The 15,000-nt window shown below is 52.1% G+C and overlaps 1 protein-coding gene and 1 long non-coding RNA gene across 3 annotated transcripts in view; one reads left to right on the forward strand and one right to left on the reverse strand.

Annotated features, from left to right (window-relative positions):
* Positions 1–111: 111 nt before the first annotated feature.
* Positions 112–15,000, forward strand: part of LOC127920769 (intermembrane lipid transfer protein VPS13C-like) — a gene marked incomplete at its 5' end in the record, with an annotated part of 50,585 nt that continues 35,696 nt past the window's right edge. Inside the window, 7 exons of the mRNA XM_052504806.1 lie at positions 112–169; positions 2,787–2,914; positions 4,445–4,551; positions 5,126–5,366; positions 6,628–6,766; positions 8,179–8,279; positions 11,104–11,246. Coding sequence (XP_052360766.1) covers positions 112–169; positions 2,787–2,914; positions 4,445–4,551; positions 5,126–5,366; positions 6,628–6,766; positions 8,179–8,279; positions 11,104–11,246 — 917 coding nt within the window. The remainder of the gene's footprint in view (positions 170–2,786; positions 2,915–4,444; positions 4,552–5,125; positions 5,367–6,627; positions 6,767–8,178; positions 8,280–11,103; positions 11,247–15,000) is intronic.
* On the reverse strand, positions 8,351–9,830 carry LOC127920770 (uncharacterized). 2 transcript variants are annotated; one of them, XR_008107348.1, is made up of 4 exons: positions 9,718–9,830; positions 9,440–9,607; positions 8,988–9,045; positions 8,351–8,883 (listed from the first exon to the last, which is right to left on the reverse strand). It is a non-coding gene; the product is annotated as an uncharacterized LOC127920770 (long non-coding RNA). The 2 variants fall into 2 exon arrangements; XR_008107347.1 differs by having other exon boundaries at positions 8,351–9,045.

Genomic DNA, 15,000 nt, shown 5'->3' on the forward strand with positions numbered 1-15,000 from the left:
AACCCACACCCCTGGCGTTGCAAGCACGATGCTCTGCCGACTGAGCTACAGAAGACCAGAGTCATGTCTGAGTGATTTCTAATCCTCTTCCTTGTCTTTGTGTCTGTCCAGGAAAAGCTGAAGGACGGCATCAGTACCAAGGACCAAGAGATCAAAGACTGCCAATATAGTATGTACCATGGGTAACACACACACACACACACACACACACACACACACACACACACACACACACACACACACACACACACACACACACACACACACACACACACACACACACACACACACACACACACACACACACACACTACACACTACACACACACTTTCCATTACAAAAGACAGCGAAAGGTGTCCTTCCATCAATCAATTTTTTAAATGCAAGTTTTCATGGGTAACACACCGCACACCGCACACCCACCAAGGACCAAGAGATCAGACTACCAATATAGTATGTATCATGGGTGTATACTGGCTGGGTGTATACTGACTGGGTGTATACTGGCTGGGTGTATACTGGCTGGGTGTATACTGGCTGGGTGTATACTGGCTGGGTGTATACTGGCTGGGTGTATACTGGCTGGGTGTATACTGGCTGCGTGTATACCCACCTGGGTGTATACTGCTGGGTGTATACTGGCTGGGTGTATACTGGCTGGGTGTATACTGACTGGGTGTATACTGACTGGGTGTATACACACTGGGTGTATACTGACTGGGTGTATACTGGCTGGGTGTATACTGACTGGGTGTATACTGACTGGGTGTCCTTCCATCAATGGGTTTATACTGAGTTTTCTGGGTGTATACTGGCTGGGTGTATACTGGACCTGGATCAGTGTATACTGGCTGGGTGTATACTGGCTGGGTGTATACTGGCTGGGTGTATACTGGCTGGGTGTATACTGGCTGGGTGTATACTGGCTGGGTGTATACTGACTGGGTGTATACTGGCTGGGTGTATACTGACTGGGTGTATACTGGGTGTATACTGACTGGGTGTATACTGGCTGGGTGTATACTGGCTGGGTGTATACTGGCTGGGTGTATACTGACTGGGTGTATACTGACTGGGTGTATACTGGGTGTATACTGACTGGGTGTATACTGACTGGGTGTATACTGACTGGGTGTATACTGACTGGGTGTATACTGACTGGGTGTATACTGGCTGGGTGTATACTGGCTGGGTGTATACTGGCTGGGTGTATACTGACTGGGTGTATACTGACTGGGTGTATACTGACTGGGTGTATACTGACTGGGTGTATACTGGCTGGGTGTATACTGACTGGGTGTATACTGACTGGGTGTATACTGACTGGGTGTATACTGGCTGGGTGTATACTGGCTGGGTGTATACTGACTGGGTGTATACTGGCTGGGTGTATACTGGCTGGGTGTATACTGGCTGGGTGTATACTGGCTGGGTGTATACTGACTGGGTGTATACTGGCTGGGTGTATACTGGCTGGGTGTATACTGGCTGGGTGTATACTGGCTGGGTGTATACTGACTGGGTGTATACTGACTGGGTGTATACTGACTGGGTGTATACTGGCTGGGTGTATACTGACTGGGTGTATACTGGCTGGGTGTATACTGACTGGGTGTATACTGACTGGGTGTATACTGGCTGGGTGTATACTGGCTGGGTGTATACTGGCTGGGTGTATACTGACTGGGTGTATACTGACTGGGTGTATACTGACTGGGTGTATACTGGCTGGGTGTATACTGGCTGTGTGTATACTGGCTGGGTGTATACTGACTGGGTGTATACTGACTGGGTGTATACTGACTGGGTGTATACTGGCTGGGTGTATACTGGGTGTATACTGGCTGGGTGTATACTGACTGGGTGTATACTGACTGGGTGTATACTGGCTGGGTGTATACTGGCTGGGTGTATACTGGCTGGGTGTATACTGGCTGGGTGTATACTGGCTGGGTGTATACTGGCTGGGTGTATACTGGCTGGGTGTATACTGGGTGTATACTGACTGGGTGTATACTGGCTGGGTGTATACTGACTGGGTGTATACTGACTGGGTGTATACTGGCTGGGTGTATACTGACTGGGTGTATACTGACTGGGTGTATACTGGCTGGGTGTATACTGGCTGGGTGTATACTGGGTGTATACTGACTGGGTGTATACTGACTGGGTGTATACTGGGTGTATACTGGCTGGGTGTATACTGGCTGGGTGTATACTGGCTGGGTGTATACTGGCTGGGTGTATACTGGTATACTGGCTGGGTGTATACTGGCTGGGTGTATACTGACTGGGTGTATACTGGGGGTGTATACTGGCTGGGTGTATACTGGACTGGGTGTATACTGGCTGGGTGTATACTGGCTGGGTGTATACTGGCTGTATACTGGCTGGGTGTATACTGGCTGGGTGTATACTGGCTGGGTGTATACTGACTGGGTGTATACTGACTGGGTGTATACTGGCTGGGTGTATACTGGCTGGGTGTATACTGACCGGGTGTATACTGGGTGTATACTGACTGGGTGTATACTGGGTGTATACTGACTGGGTGTATACTGGCTGGGAGTATACTGGGTGTATACTGACTGGGTGTATACTGGCTGGGTGTATACTGACTGGGTGTATACTGACTGGGTGTATACTGGCTGGGTGTATACTGGCTGGGTGTATACTGACTGGGTGTATACTGGCTGGGTGTACTGGCTGGGATGTCATAGGATGTTCTCCTCTCTCTCTCTTTCTCTTTCTTTCTCTCTTTCTCTTTCTCTCCCCCCCCATCTAGTTTTCAAACCCATCTTTGCCTCTGCTAAAATGGTAATCAACCCGAGTGCTGAGATTGAGCTGAAGTCTCCCAAAGCCAGCCTGCATCTGGAGGTTCAGAATGTAGCAGTAGAGATGACCAGACCACAGGTACACACACACACACACACACACACACACACACACACACACACACACACACACACACACACACACACACACACACAACACTCTCACACACACACACACACACACACACCGACCAGACTCTCTCACACACACACACAGACCAGACTCTCTCACACACACACACACAGACACACACCAACTTAGAACATCGCTGATCAAACCTTCCTGGCGGTGATTCTGCTGACTTGAAGAAGAGTTTACTTCCTGTAGTTGATAATGTTTTGTCCTACTAAAACCTAGTTGAATGGACTGACTGAGCATCTGTATCAGAGCATCTATGTGCTTGTTTTGTCCTACTAAAACCTAGTTGAATGGACTGACTGAGCATCTGTATCAGAGCATCTATGTGCTTGTTTTGTCCTACTAAAACCTAGTTGAATTGACTGACTGAGCATCTGTATCAGAGCATCTATGTGAAATAGAAAGAAACTGAAGATCTTGTACAGCGCTGTGTACTACTCCCTTCACAGAACAGAGCAAACTGGCTCTAACCAAAATAGAAAGACTGGGAGGCCTCGGTGCACAACTGAGCAAGAGGACAAGTACATTAGAGTGTCACGTTTGAGAAACAGACGCCTCACAAGTTCTCAACTGGCAGCTTCATTAAATATTACCCTGCAAAACACCGGTCTCAACGTCAACAGTGAAGAGGCGACTCTGGGATGCTGACCTTCAAGCTAACCGTCAAGAGACTAACGACCATCAAACCGCCAAGAGAGTTGGAAAAAAAATCCATATCTCAGACTGGCCAATAAAAATAAAAGATTAAGATGGGCAAAAGAACACAGACACTGGACAGAGGAACTCTGCCTAGAAGGCCAGTATCCCGGAGTCGCCTCTTCACTGTTGACGTTGAGACTGGACAGAGGAACTCTGCCTAGAAGGCCAGTATCCCAGAGTCTCCTCTTCACTGTTGACGTTGAGACTGGACAGAGGAACTCTGCCTAGAAGGCCAGCATCCCAGAATCGCCTCTTCACTGTTGATGTTGAGACTGGACAGAGGAACTCTGCCTAGAAGGCCAGTATCCCGGAGTCACCTCTTCACTGATAACGTTGAGACTGGACAGAGGAACTCTGCCTAGAAGGCCAGCATCCCAGAATCGCCTCTTCACTGTTGATGTTGAGACTGGACAGAGGAACTCTGCCTAGAAGGCCAGCATCCCGGAGTCACCTCTTCACTGTTGACGTTGAGACTGGACAGAGGAACTCTGCCTAGAAGGCCAGCATCCCAGAGTCGCCTCTTCACTGTTGATGTTGAGACTGGACAGAGGAACTCTGCCTAGAAGGCCAGCATCCCGGAGTCGACTTTTCACTGTTGACGTTGAGACTGGTGTTTTGAGGGTACTATTTAATGAAGCTGTCAGTTGAGGACTTGTGAGGCGTCTGTTTAGAGTCTATAGACTATCATGTTGTCTCTTTCTGTTCAGTACCTAACCATGGTGGACCTGCTAGAGTCCAGAGACTGATATCATCTTGTCTCTTCCTGTTCAGTACCTAACCATGGTGGACCTGCTAGAGTCTATAGACTGTATGGTGAAGAATGGACCCTACAGGAAGTTCAGACCTGATGTACCTGTACACACAAATGCCAAGCACTGGTAAGTCAACCAGCCAGCCAGCCAGTCAGCCAACCAGCCAGTCAGTCAACCAGCCAGTCAGTCAACCAGCCAGTCAGTCAACCAGCCAGCCAGCCAGTCAGTCAGTCAACCAACCAACCAGTCAATCAACCAACCAGCCAGTCAACCAACCAACCAGTTAACCAACCAACCAGCCAGCCAGTCAGCCAGTCAACCAGCCAGGCAGCCAACTAGTCAGCCAGCCAGCCAACTAGTCAGTCAGTCAGCCAACCAGTCAGCCAGCCAGTCAACCAGCCAGTAGGTCAGCCAGTCAACCAGCCAACCAACCAGTCACCACTCCATACATTCTAATGAGCAGTACTAGTCAATGTTGTTCATGATATCTGTTTATCGGGATAATGTCAAAACAATTTGAACTTTTCTGATTTGTTGTCTTCAATCCTAATGGAAGGAAGTATACCGGCAGACGTTGGGATAATGTTGTGTTGGGAGTTTCACTGTGTTATTCAACTTAGGGTTGAGGTTTTATTAGACGGGAACCATGCCCACTGATCTCCATCTCAGCACCTTAACGGTAGTGTGGCGCTGTTTCCAGGTGGAAGTACAGTATGAACAGCATCCTGGACGTTCACATCAGACGTTTCAACCGGATGTGGTCGTGGTCCAACATCCGGAAGCACCGCCTCACTCTGAAGACCTACAGGGCAGCCTACAAGGCCAAACTACTGACAACACAGGGTAAACTCAGAGAGGACCAAGAGAAGCAGATACAGGACCTGGAGAAGAGCCTGGATGTCTTCAACATCACGTTGGCCCGGCAACAAGCACAGATGGAGGTTTGTCTAATATCTGTTGTAGCCGTTAACCAGGAGGCATCTACAGTATACTACTGGGGTTTTACAAACCAGGTCAATGGGGGGTTTTGTGGAGAGGGTTCTCCCCGTGGACCTGTGTCTGAACTATCTCTATCTCCCTCCCTCCCTCCCTCCCTCCCTCCCCCTCCCTCCCTCCCTCCCTCCCCTCCCTCCCTCCCCCCCTCCCTCCCTCCCTCCCTCCCTCCCTCCCTCCCTCCCTCCCTCCCTCCCTCCCTCCCTCCTCCTATCTCCCTCCCTCCCTCCTCCTATCTCCCTCCCTCCCTCCCTCCCTCTCTATCTCCCTCCCTCCCTCCTCCTATCTCCCTCCCTCCCTCCTCCTATCTCCCTCCCTCCCTCCTCCTATCTCCCTCCCTCCCCCTCCCTCCCTCCCTCCCTCCTCCCTCCCTCCCCTCCCTCCCTCCCTCCCCCTCCCTCCCTCCCTCCCTCCCTCATCCCTCCCTCCCTCCCTCCCCATCATCTCCCTCCCTCCTCCCGTCTGTCTCTCTCCTGTCTCTCCCCCTCCCTTCATCCTCCTGTCCCTCCCTCCCTCCCTCCCTCCCTCCCTCCCTCCCTCCCTCCCTCCCTCCCTCCCTCCCTCCCTCCCTCCCTCCCTCCCTCCCCCTCCCTCCCTCCCTCCTCCCTCCCTCCTCTCTCTCTCCCTCCTCCTGTCTCTCTCTCCCTCCTCCTGTCTCTCTCTCCCTCCTCCTGTCTCTCTCTCCCTCCTCCTGTCTCTCCTCCCTCCTCCCTCCTCCTCTCTCCCTCCCTCCTACTGTCTCTCTCTCCTCCCTCCCTCCTCCTGTCTCTCTCTCCCTCCTCCTGTCTCTCTCTCCCTCCTCCTGTCTCTCTCTCCCTCCCTCCCTCCTCCTGTCTCTCCCTCCCTCCTACTGTCTCTCTCTCCCTCCTCCTGTCTCTCTCTCCCTCCTCCTGTCTGTCCCATCTCTCCTGTCTCTCCCCCTCCCTTCATCCTCCTGTCTCTCCCTCTCTCCCTCCCCCCTCCCTCCCTCCCTCCCTCCCTCCTCCCTCCCTCCCTCCCTCCCTCCCTCCTCCCTCCCTCCCTCCCTCCCTCCCTCCCTCCCTCCCTCCCTCCCTCCCTCCCCTCCTCCCTCCCTCCCTCCCCCTCCCTCTCTCTCTCCCTCCTCCTGTCTGTCTCTCTCCTGTCTCTCCCCCTCCCTTCATCCTCCTGTCTCTCCCTCCCTCCTCCTCTCTCTCCCTCCTTCCTCCTCTCTCCCCCTCCCTCCTCCAGGTGATCCGGTCAGGGCAGAAGGTGGTAGCTAAGAAGGCTGTGGCCGGCCAGAAGCAGGGAGGAGGGTTTTTCAGCAGCTTCTTTGGAAGGAAGGAAGGGAAGAAGAAAGAGCAGGAACAGGAAACCCAAGAGGAAGAGGGTGAGAACTCCTCAGTTACCACACAGACACACACACACACACACACACACACAACACACAAAATCAGGAACAGGTAACCAATGAACAGGCCACTCTTGTTAGTATCAAGATACTAACAAACTAGCAACCAGCTAACCCTCAAGAGACTAACGACCAGCTAACCCTCAAGAGACTAACAAACTAACAACCAGCTAACCCTCAAGAGACTAACAAACTAACAACCAGCTAACCCTCAAGAGACTAACAAACTAACAACCAGCTAACCCTCAAGATACTAACGACCAGCTAACCCTCGAGACAAACTAGCGACCAGCTAACCCTCAAGAGACTAACAAACTAACGACCAGCTAACCCTCAAGATACTAACAAACTAACGACCAGCTAACCCTCAAGATACTAACGACCAGCTAACCCTCAAGATACTAACAAACTAACGACCAGCTAACCCTCAAGATACTAACGACCAGCTAACCCTCAAGATACTAACGACCAGCTAACCCTCAAGATACTAACAAACTAACGACCAGCTAACCCTCAAGATACTAACAAACTAACGACCAGCTAACCCTCAAGAGACTAACAACCAACTAACCCTCAAGAGACTAACGACCAGCTAACCCTCAAGAGACTAACAAACTAACAACCAGCTAACCCTCAAGAGACTAGCAGACTAACGACCAGCTAGCCCTCAAGATACTAACAAACTAACGACCAGCTAACCCTCAAGAGACTAACGAACGACCAGCTAACCCTCAAGAGACTAACGACCAGCTAACCCTCAATGGACTAACGACCAGCTAACCCTCAAGAGACTAACAACCAGCTAACCCTCAAGAGACTAACAAACTAACGACCAGCTAACCCTCAAGAGACTAACAAACTAACGACCAGCTAACCCTCAAGAGACTAACAAACTAACGACCAGCTAACCCTCAAAGGACTAACGACCAACTAACCCTCAAGGGACTAACGACCAGCTAACCCTCAAGGGACTAACGGCCAGCTAACCCTCAAGAGACTAACGACCAGCTAACCCTCAAGAGACTAACAAACTAACGACCAGCTAACCCTCAAGGGACTAACGACCAGCTAACCCTCAAGAGACTAACGACCAGCATTCTCTATCCTCTGTCCTCAATGAGAGACAAGGCTACAGTGCATTGTGTTTTAGACTTCGAGTTCTGATCTCAGAGCAGGTCCACTTTGTCCATATAACCTTATACATTATAACGTAAAAGGTCAAACTGATGTTAGATCAGCCCCTCCTACTCTGAGACACTTGATGAATACGACGGTCCCTGATCGTCCTCACGTGGAACCTTGAGAACACCAGGGAACACATTGATTGGTGTTCTGTTTGTTTGACCATCATTGATTGGTGTTCCTCATGTTTAACCCTCCCCTTTTTTTAGGTTCAGGCATTGAAGAGTTGATGTCTGCTGATGAGAAGGCTAAACTCTACACGGCCATCGGATACAGTGGTAGTTCTCACAACCTGGCCTTACCCAAGCAGGTATGTCTCTGTGTCTGTTTCTGTGTCGGTACTGACAGCTCCCTGAGAAACAAAGCCTGTTTACACCTGTGTCTGTTTCTGTGTCGGTACTGACAGCTCCCTGAGAAACAAAGCCCGTTTACACCTGTTTCTGTGTTGGTACTGACAGCTCCCTGAGAAACAAAGCCCGTTTACACCTGTTTCTGTGTCGGTACTGACAGCTCCCTGAGAAACAAAGCCCGTTTACACCTGTTTCTGTGTCGGTACTGACAGCTCCCTGAGAAACAAAGCCCGTTTACACCTGTTTCTGTGTCGGTACTGACAGCTCCCTGAGAAACAAAGCCCGTTTACACCTGTTTCTGTGTTGGTACTGACAGCTCCCTGAGAAACAAAGCCCGTTTACACCTGTTTCTGTGTCGGTACTGACAGCTCCCTGAGAAACAAAGCCCGTTTACACCTGTTTCTGTGTCGGTACTGACAGCTCCCTGAGAAACAAAGCCCGTTTACACCTGTGTCTGTTTCTGTGTCGGTACTGACAGCTCCCTGAGAAACAAAGCCCGTTTACACCTGTGTCTGTTTCTGTGTCGGTACTGACAGCTCCCTGAGAAACAAAGCCCGTTTACACCTGTTTCTGTGTCGGTACTGACAGCTCCCTGAGAAACAAAGCCCGTTTACACCTGTTTCTGTGTTGGTACTGACAGCTCCCTGAGAAACAAAGCCCGTTTACACCTGTGTCTGTTTCTGTGTCGGTACTGACAGCTCCCTGAGAAACAAAGCCCGTTTACACCTGTGTCTGTTTCTGTGTTGGTACTGACAGCTCCCTGAGAAACAAAGCCCGTTTACACCTGTGTCTGTTTCTGTGTTGGTACTGACAGCTCCCTGAGAAACAAAGCCCGTTTACACCTGTGTCTGTTTCTGTGTCGGTACTGACAGCTCCCTGAGAAACAAAGCCCGTTTACACCTGTGTCTGTTTCTGTGTCGGTACTGACAGCTCCCTGAGAAACAAAGCCCGTTTACACCTGTTTCTGTGTTGGTACTGACAGCTCCCTGAGAAACAAAGCCCGTTTACACCTGTTTCTGTTTCTGTGTCGGTACTGACAGCTCCCTGAGAAACAAAGCCCGTTTACACCTGTTTCTGTGTTGGTACTGACAGCTCCCTGAGAAACAAAGCCTGTTTACACCTGTGTCTGTTTCTGTGTCGGTACTGACAGCTCCCTGAGAAACAAAGCCCGTTTACACCTGTGTCTGTTTCTGTGTCGGTACTGACAGCTCCCTGAGAAACAAAGCCCGTTTACACCTGTTTCTGTGTCGGTACTGACAGCTCCCTGAGAAACAAAGCCCGTTTACACCTGTTTCTGTTTCTGTGTTGGTACTGACAGCTCCCTGAGAAACAAAGCCTGTTTACACCTGTTTCTGTGTTGGTACTGACAGCTCCCTGAGAAACAAAGCCCGTTTACACCTGTGTCTGTTTCTGTGTCGGTACTGACAGCTCCCTGAGAAACAAAGCCCGTTTACACCTGTGTCTGTTTCTGTGTCGGTACTGACAGCTCCCTGAGAAACAAAGCCCGTTTACACCTGTGTCTGTTTCTGTGTTGGTACTGACAGCTCCCTGAGAAACAAAGCCCGTTTACACCTGTTTCTGTGTTGGTACTGACAGCTCCCTGAGAAACAAAGCCTGTTTACACCTGTTTCTGTGTTGGTACTGACAGCTCCCTGAGAAACAAAGCCTGTTTACACCTGTGTCTGTGTCGGTACTGACAGCTCCCTGAGAAACAAAGCCTGTTTACACCTGTTTCTGTTTCTGTGTTGGTACTGACAGCTCCCTGAGAAACAAAGCCCGTTTACACCTGTTTCTGTGTCGGTACTGACAGCTCCCTGAGAAACAAAGCCCGTTTACACCTGTTTCTGTGTCAGTACTGACAGCTCCCTGAGAAACAAAGCCCGTTTACACCTGTTTCTGTTTCTGTGTCGGTACTGACAGCTCCCTGAGAAACAAAGCCCGTTTACACCTGTGTCTGTTTCTGTGTCGGTACTGACAGCTCCCTGAGAAACAAAGCCTGTTTACACCTGTGTCTGTTTCTGTGTCGGTACTGACAGCTCCCTGAGAAACAAAGCCTGTTTACACCTGTGTCTGTTTCTGTGTCGGTACTGACAGCTCCCTGAGAAACAAAGCCCGTTTACACCTGTTTCTGTGTCGGTACTGACAGCTCCCTGAGAAACAAAGCCCGTTTACACCTGTTTCTGTGTCGGTACTGACAGCTCCCTGAGAAACAAAGCCCGTTTACACCTGTTTCTGTGTCGGTACTGACAGCTCCCTGAGAAACAAAGCCTGTTTACACCTGTGCCTCTCTGTGTGTGTGTGTGTGTGTGTGTGTTTATTCTCCTGTATGCCTCTCTGTGTGTGTGTGTGTGTGTGTGTGTGTGTTCTTCTGTGTGTGTGTGTGTGTGTGTGTGTGTGTGTGTGTGTGTGTGTGTGTGTGTGTTTTTTCTCCTGTATGTCTGTGTGTGTGTGTGTGTGTGTGTGTGTGTGTGTGTGTGTGTGTGTTGTGTGTGTGTGTGTGTGTGTGTTTATTCTCCTGTATGCCTCTCTGTGTGTGTGTGTGTGTGTGTGTGTGTTTATTCTCCTGTATGCCTCTCTGTGTGTGTGTGTGTGTGTGTGTGTGTGTTTATTCTCCTGTATGCCTCTCTGTGTGTGTGTGTGTGTGTGTGTGTGTGTGTGTGTGTGTGTGTGTGTGTGTGTGTGTGTGTGTGTGTGTGTCTGTGTGTGTGTGTGTTTATTCTCCTGTATGCCTCTCTGTGTGTGTGTGTGTGTTTATTCTCCTGTATGCCTCTCTGTGCTCTCCAGTACGTGTCAGTGGTGGTGACCTTCAAGCTGTTCCGTACGTCCATCACGGTGAGGGAGGAGCCCAACGTCCCAGAGATCCTGAAGATCCAGATGATCGACCTCAGCACCACCGTGTCCCAGAGACCCGGGGCGCAGGCCATCAAGTGGGTCTTTCTCTTCCTTTCCCTAATCACAACCCAGCACCACCGTCTCCCAGAGACCCGTCCCTAATCACAACCCAGCACCACCGTGTCCCAGAGACCCGTCCCTAATCACAACCCAGCACCACCGTCTCCCAGAGACCCGTCCCTAATCACAACCCAGCACCACCGTCTCCCAGAGACCCGTCCCTAATCACTACCCAGCACCACCGTCTCCCAGAGACCCGTCCCTAATCACAACCCAGCACCACCGTCCCTAATCACAACCCAGCACCACCGTCTCCCAGAGACCCGTCCCTAATCACTACCCAGCACCACCGTGTCCCAGAGACCCGTCCCTAATCACTACCCAGCACCACCGTCTCCCAGAGACCCGTCCCTAATCACTACCCAGCACCACCGTCTCCCAGAGACCCGTCCCTAATCACAACCCAGCACCACCGGACCCAATTATTAAGTGAATCGGCTCCGTCGTCTCCAGTAACCATTCGTACATATCCCAACCTGAAGCCCTGGATTACAGTCGACATTCGTACTGAACTAAAGGCTAAAGCTGACGACTTTCAAGGAGCGGGTCACTAATCCGGACGCTTATAATAAATCCCGCTACGCCGTCCAATGAACCATCAAACAGGCAAAGCGTCAATACAGGACTAAGATCGAATCCTAATACACCGGCTCCGACGCTCGTCGGATGTGGCAGGGCTGGCTAACGATCACAGAATTACAAAGGGAAACCCAGCCGCAAGCTGCCCAGTGACGCGAGCCTTCAAGACGAGCTAAATGCGTTCTTCGCTCACTTCGCGACAAGCAACACTGAACCATGCATGAGAGCACCAGCTGTTCGGAGCGACTGTGTGATCACGCTCTCCGTAGCCGAAGCGACAAGGCCGCAGGGCCAGACGGATTACCATGACGTGTCCTCAGAGCGTTCACCAGATGGCAGGTGTCTTCACTGACATTTTCAACCTCTCCCCGACCCAGTCTGTAATACCTACATGTTTCAAGCAAACCACCATAGTCCCTGTGCCCGAGAATGCCATGGTAACCTGCCATGGTAACCTATGTAAATGACTTCCGCCCAGTAGCACTCGCGTCTGTTACCATGAAATGCTTTGAAAGGCTGGTCATGGCTCACATCAACACCATCATCCCAGACACCCTAGACCCAGTCCAATTTGCATACCGCCCCAACAGATCCAACAGATGACATCATCTCTTTTGGCTCACATCAACACAATCATCTCAGAAACCCTAGACCCAGTCCAATTCCCATACCGCCCCAACAGATCCAACAGATGACATCATCTCTTTTGGCTCACATCAACACCATCATCCCAGACACCCTAGACCCAGTCCAATTTGCATACCGCCCCAACAGATCCACAGATGATGCAATCTCTATTGCACTCCACACTGCCCTTTCCCACCTGGACAAAAGGAACACCTCTTCGTGAGAACGCTGTTCATTGACTACAGCTCAGCGTTCAACATCCTCCCTCTAACTAGATCCTGGACTTCCTGACAGGCAGCCTCGAGGTGGTGAGGGTAGGCAACGACACATCCGCCATGCTGACCTTCAACACGGGGGCCCCTCAGGGGTGCGTGCTTAGTCCCCTCCTGTATTCCCTGTTCACCCACGACTGCGTGGCCAAACACGACTCAAACATCATTATTAAGTTTGCCTGATCAAACAGCCTATAGGTAGGAGGTCAGAGACCTGGTCGTGTGGTGCCAGGACAACAACCTCTCCCTCAACGTCAGTAAGACAAAAGAGATGATTGTGGACTACAGGAAAAGGAGGACCGAGCACACCCCCATTTTCATCGACGGGGCTGCAGGGGAGCATGTTGAGCATGCTTCAAGTTCCTTGGTGGCCACATCACCAACAAACTATCATGGTCCAAACACACCAAGAAAGTCATGAAGAGGACATGACAAAAACCTATTCCCCCTCAGGAGACTGAAAAGATTTGGCATGGGTTCCTCAGACCCTCAAAACGTTCTACAGCTGCACCATCGAGGACATCATCACCGCCTGGTATGGAAACTCTAGTGGAGTTCAGACAGTCACAAAAGGTTTTATTGCAAAGACAAAAAATGCATTTGTGTCAAAGCAAGAACACACAAGAGAAAACATTAAGGAACATTTAATACTGTTGATTAACTATTGATCTCTCTCCTCCTCCTCCTCCTCTCCTTCTCTATCTTCTCCCTCTCATCTCCTCCTCCTCTCCTTCTCTATCTTCTCCCTCTCATCTCCTCCTCCTCTCCTTCTCTATCTTCTCCCTCTCATCTCCTCCTCCTCTCCTTCTCTATCTTCTCCCTCTCATCTCCCATCTCCCTTCTCTCCCCTCTCCTCTCTCTCTCCTCTCCCTCCCCTCTTTCTCTCCTCTCTCTCTCCTCTCCCTCCCCTCTTTCTCTCCTCTCTCTCTCCTCTCCCCTCCCTCCCCTCTTTCTCTCCTCTCTCTCTCCTTTCCTCTCTCTATCCTCTCTCTCTCCCTCTCCTCTCCCATCTCCCTTCTCTCCCCTCCCTCCCCTCTCTCTCTCCCCACCCTCCCCTCTCACCCTCCCTCTCTCTCTCCCCCACCCCTCCCTCCCCTCTCTCTCTCCCCTCCCTCCCCTCTCTCTCTCCCCTCCCTCCCTCTCTCTCTCCCCTCCCTCCCCTCTCTCCCCTCCCTCCCCTCCCTCCCCTCTCTCTCCCCTCCCTCCCCTCTCCTCTGTCTCTCCTCTCTCCCCTCTCCTCTGTCTCTCCTCTCCCTCCCCACTCTCCTCTCCCCTCCCTCCCTCCCCTCTCTCTCTCCCCTCCCTCCCCTCTCCTCTGTCTCTCCTCTCCCTCCCCACTCTCCTCTCCCCTCCCTCCCCTCTGTCTCTCCCCTCCCTCTGTCTCTCCCCTCCCTCTCCTCTGTCTCTCCCCTCCCTCTCCTCTGTCTCTCCCCTCCCTCTCCTCTGTCTCTCCCCTCCCTCCCCTCTCTCTCTCCCCTCCCTCCCCTCTCTCTCTCCCCTCCCTCCCCTCCCTCTCCTCTGTCTCTCCCCTCCCTCCCCCTCTCCTCTCCCCTCCCTCCCCTCTCCTCTGTCTCTCCTCTCCCTCCCCACTCTCCTCTCCCCTCCCTCCCCTCTCCTCTGTCTCTCCTCTCCCTCCCCACTCTCCTCTCCCCTCCCTCCCTCCCTCTCTCTCCCCCTCCCTCCCCTCTCTCTCCCCCCTCCCCCCTCTCTCTCCCCTCCCTCCCCCCTCTCTCTCTCCCCTCCCTCCCCCTCTCTGTTTCTCCTCTCTCCCCTCCCCTCTGTCTCTCCTCTCCCGCCCCTCCTCTCTCCCCTCCCTCCCCTCTCTCTCTCCCCTCCCTCCCCTCTCTCTCTCCCCTCCCCCCCCTCTCTCTCTCCCCTCCCTCCCCTCTCCTCTGTCTCTCCTCTCTCTCTCCCCTCCCCTCTCTCTCCCCTCCCCTCTCTCTCTCCCCTCCCCTCTCTCTCTCCCCTCTCCTCTCTCTCTCCCCTCTCCTCTCCCTCTCTCTCCCCTCCCTCCCCTCTCTCTCTCCCCTCTCTCTCCCCTCCCTCCCCTCTCTCTCTCCCCTCCCTCTCCTCTCTCCCCTCCCTCCCCTCTCTCTCTCCCTCCCCTCTCTCTCTCCCCTCCCTCCCCTCTCTCTCCCCTCCCCTCTCTCTCTCCCCTCCCTCCCCCTCTCTCTCTCCCCTCTCTCTCCCCTCCCTCCCCTCTCTCTCTCCCCTCCCTCTCCTCTCTCCCCTCCCCCCCCTCTCTCTCTCC

This window comes from Oncorhynchus keta, unplaced genomic scaffold, assembly GCF_023373465.1.
Source record: "Oncorhynchus keta strain PuntledgeMale-10-30-2019 unplaced genomic scaffold, Oket_V2 Un_contig_20510_pilon_pilon, whole genome shotgun sequence".
Classification (NCBI taxonomy): Eukaryota; Metazoa; Chordata; class Actinopteri; order Salmoniformes; family Salmonidae; genus Oncorhynchus; species Oncorhynchus keta.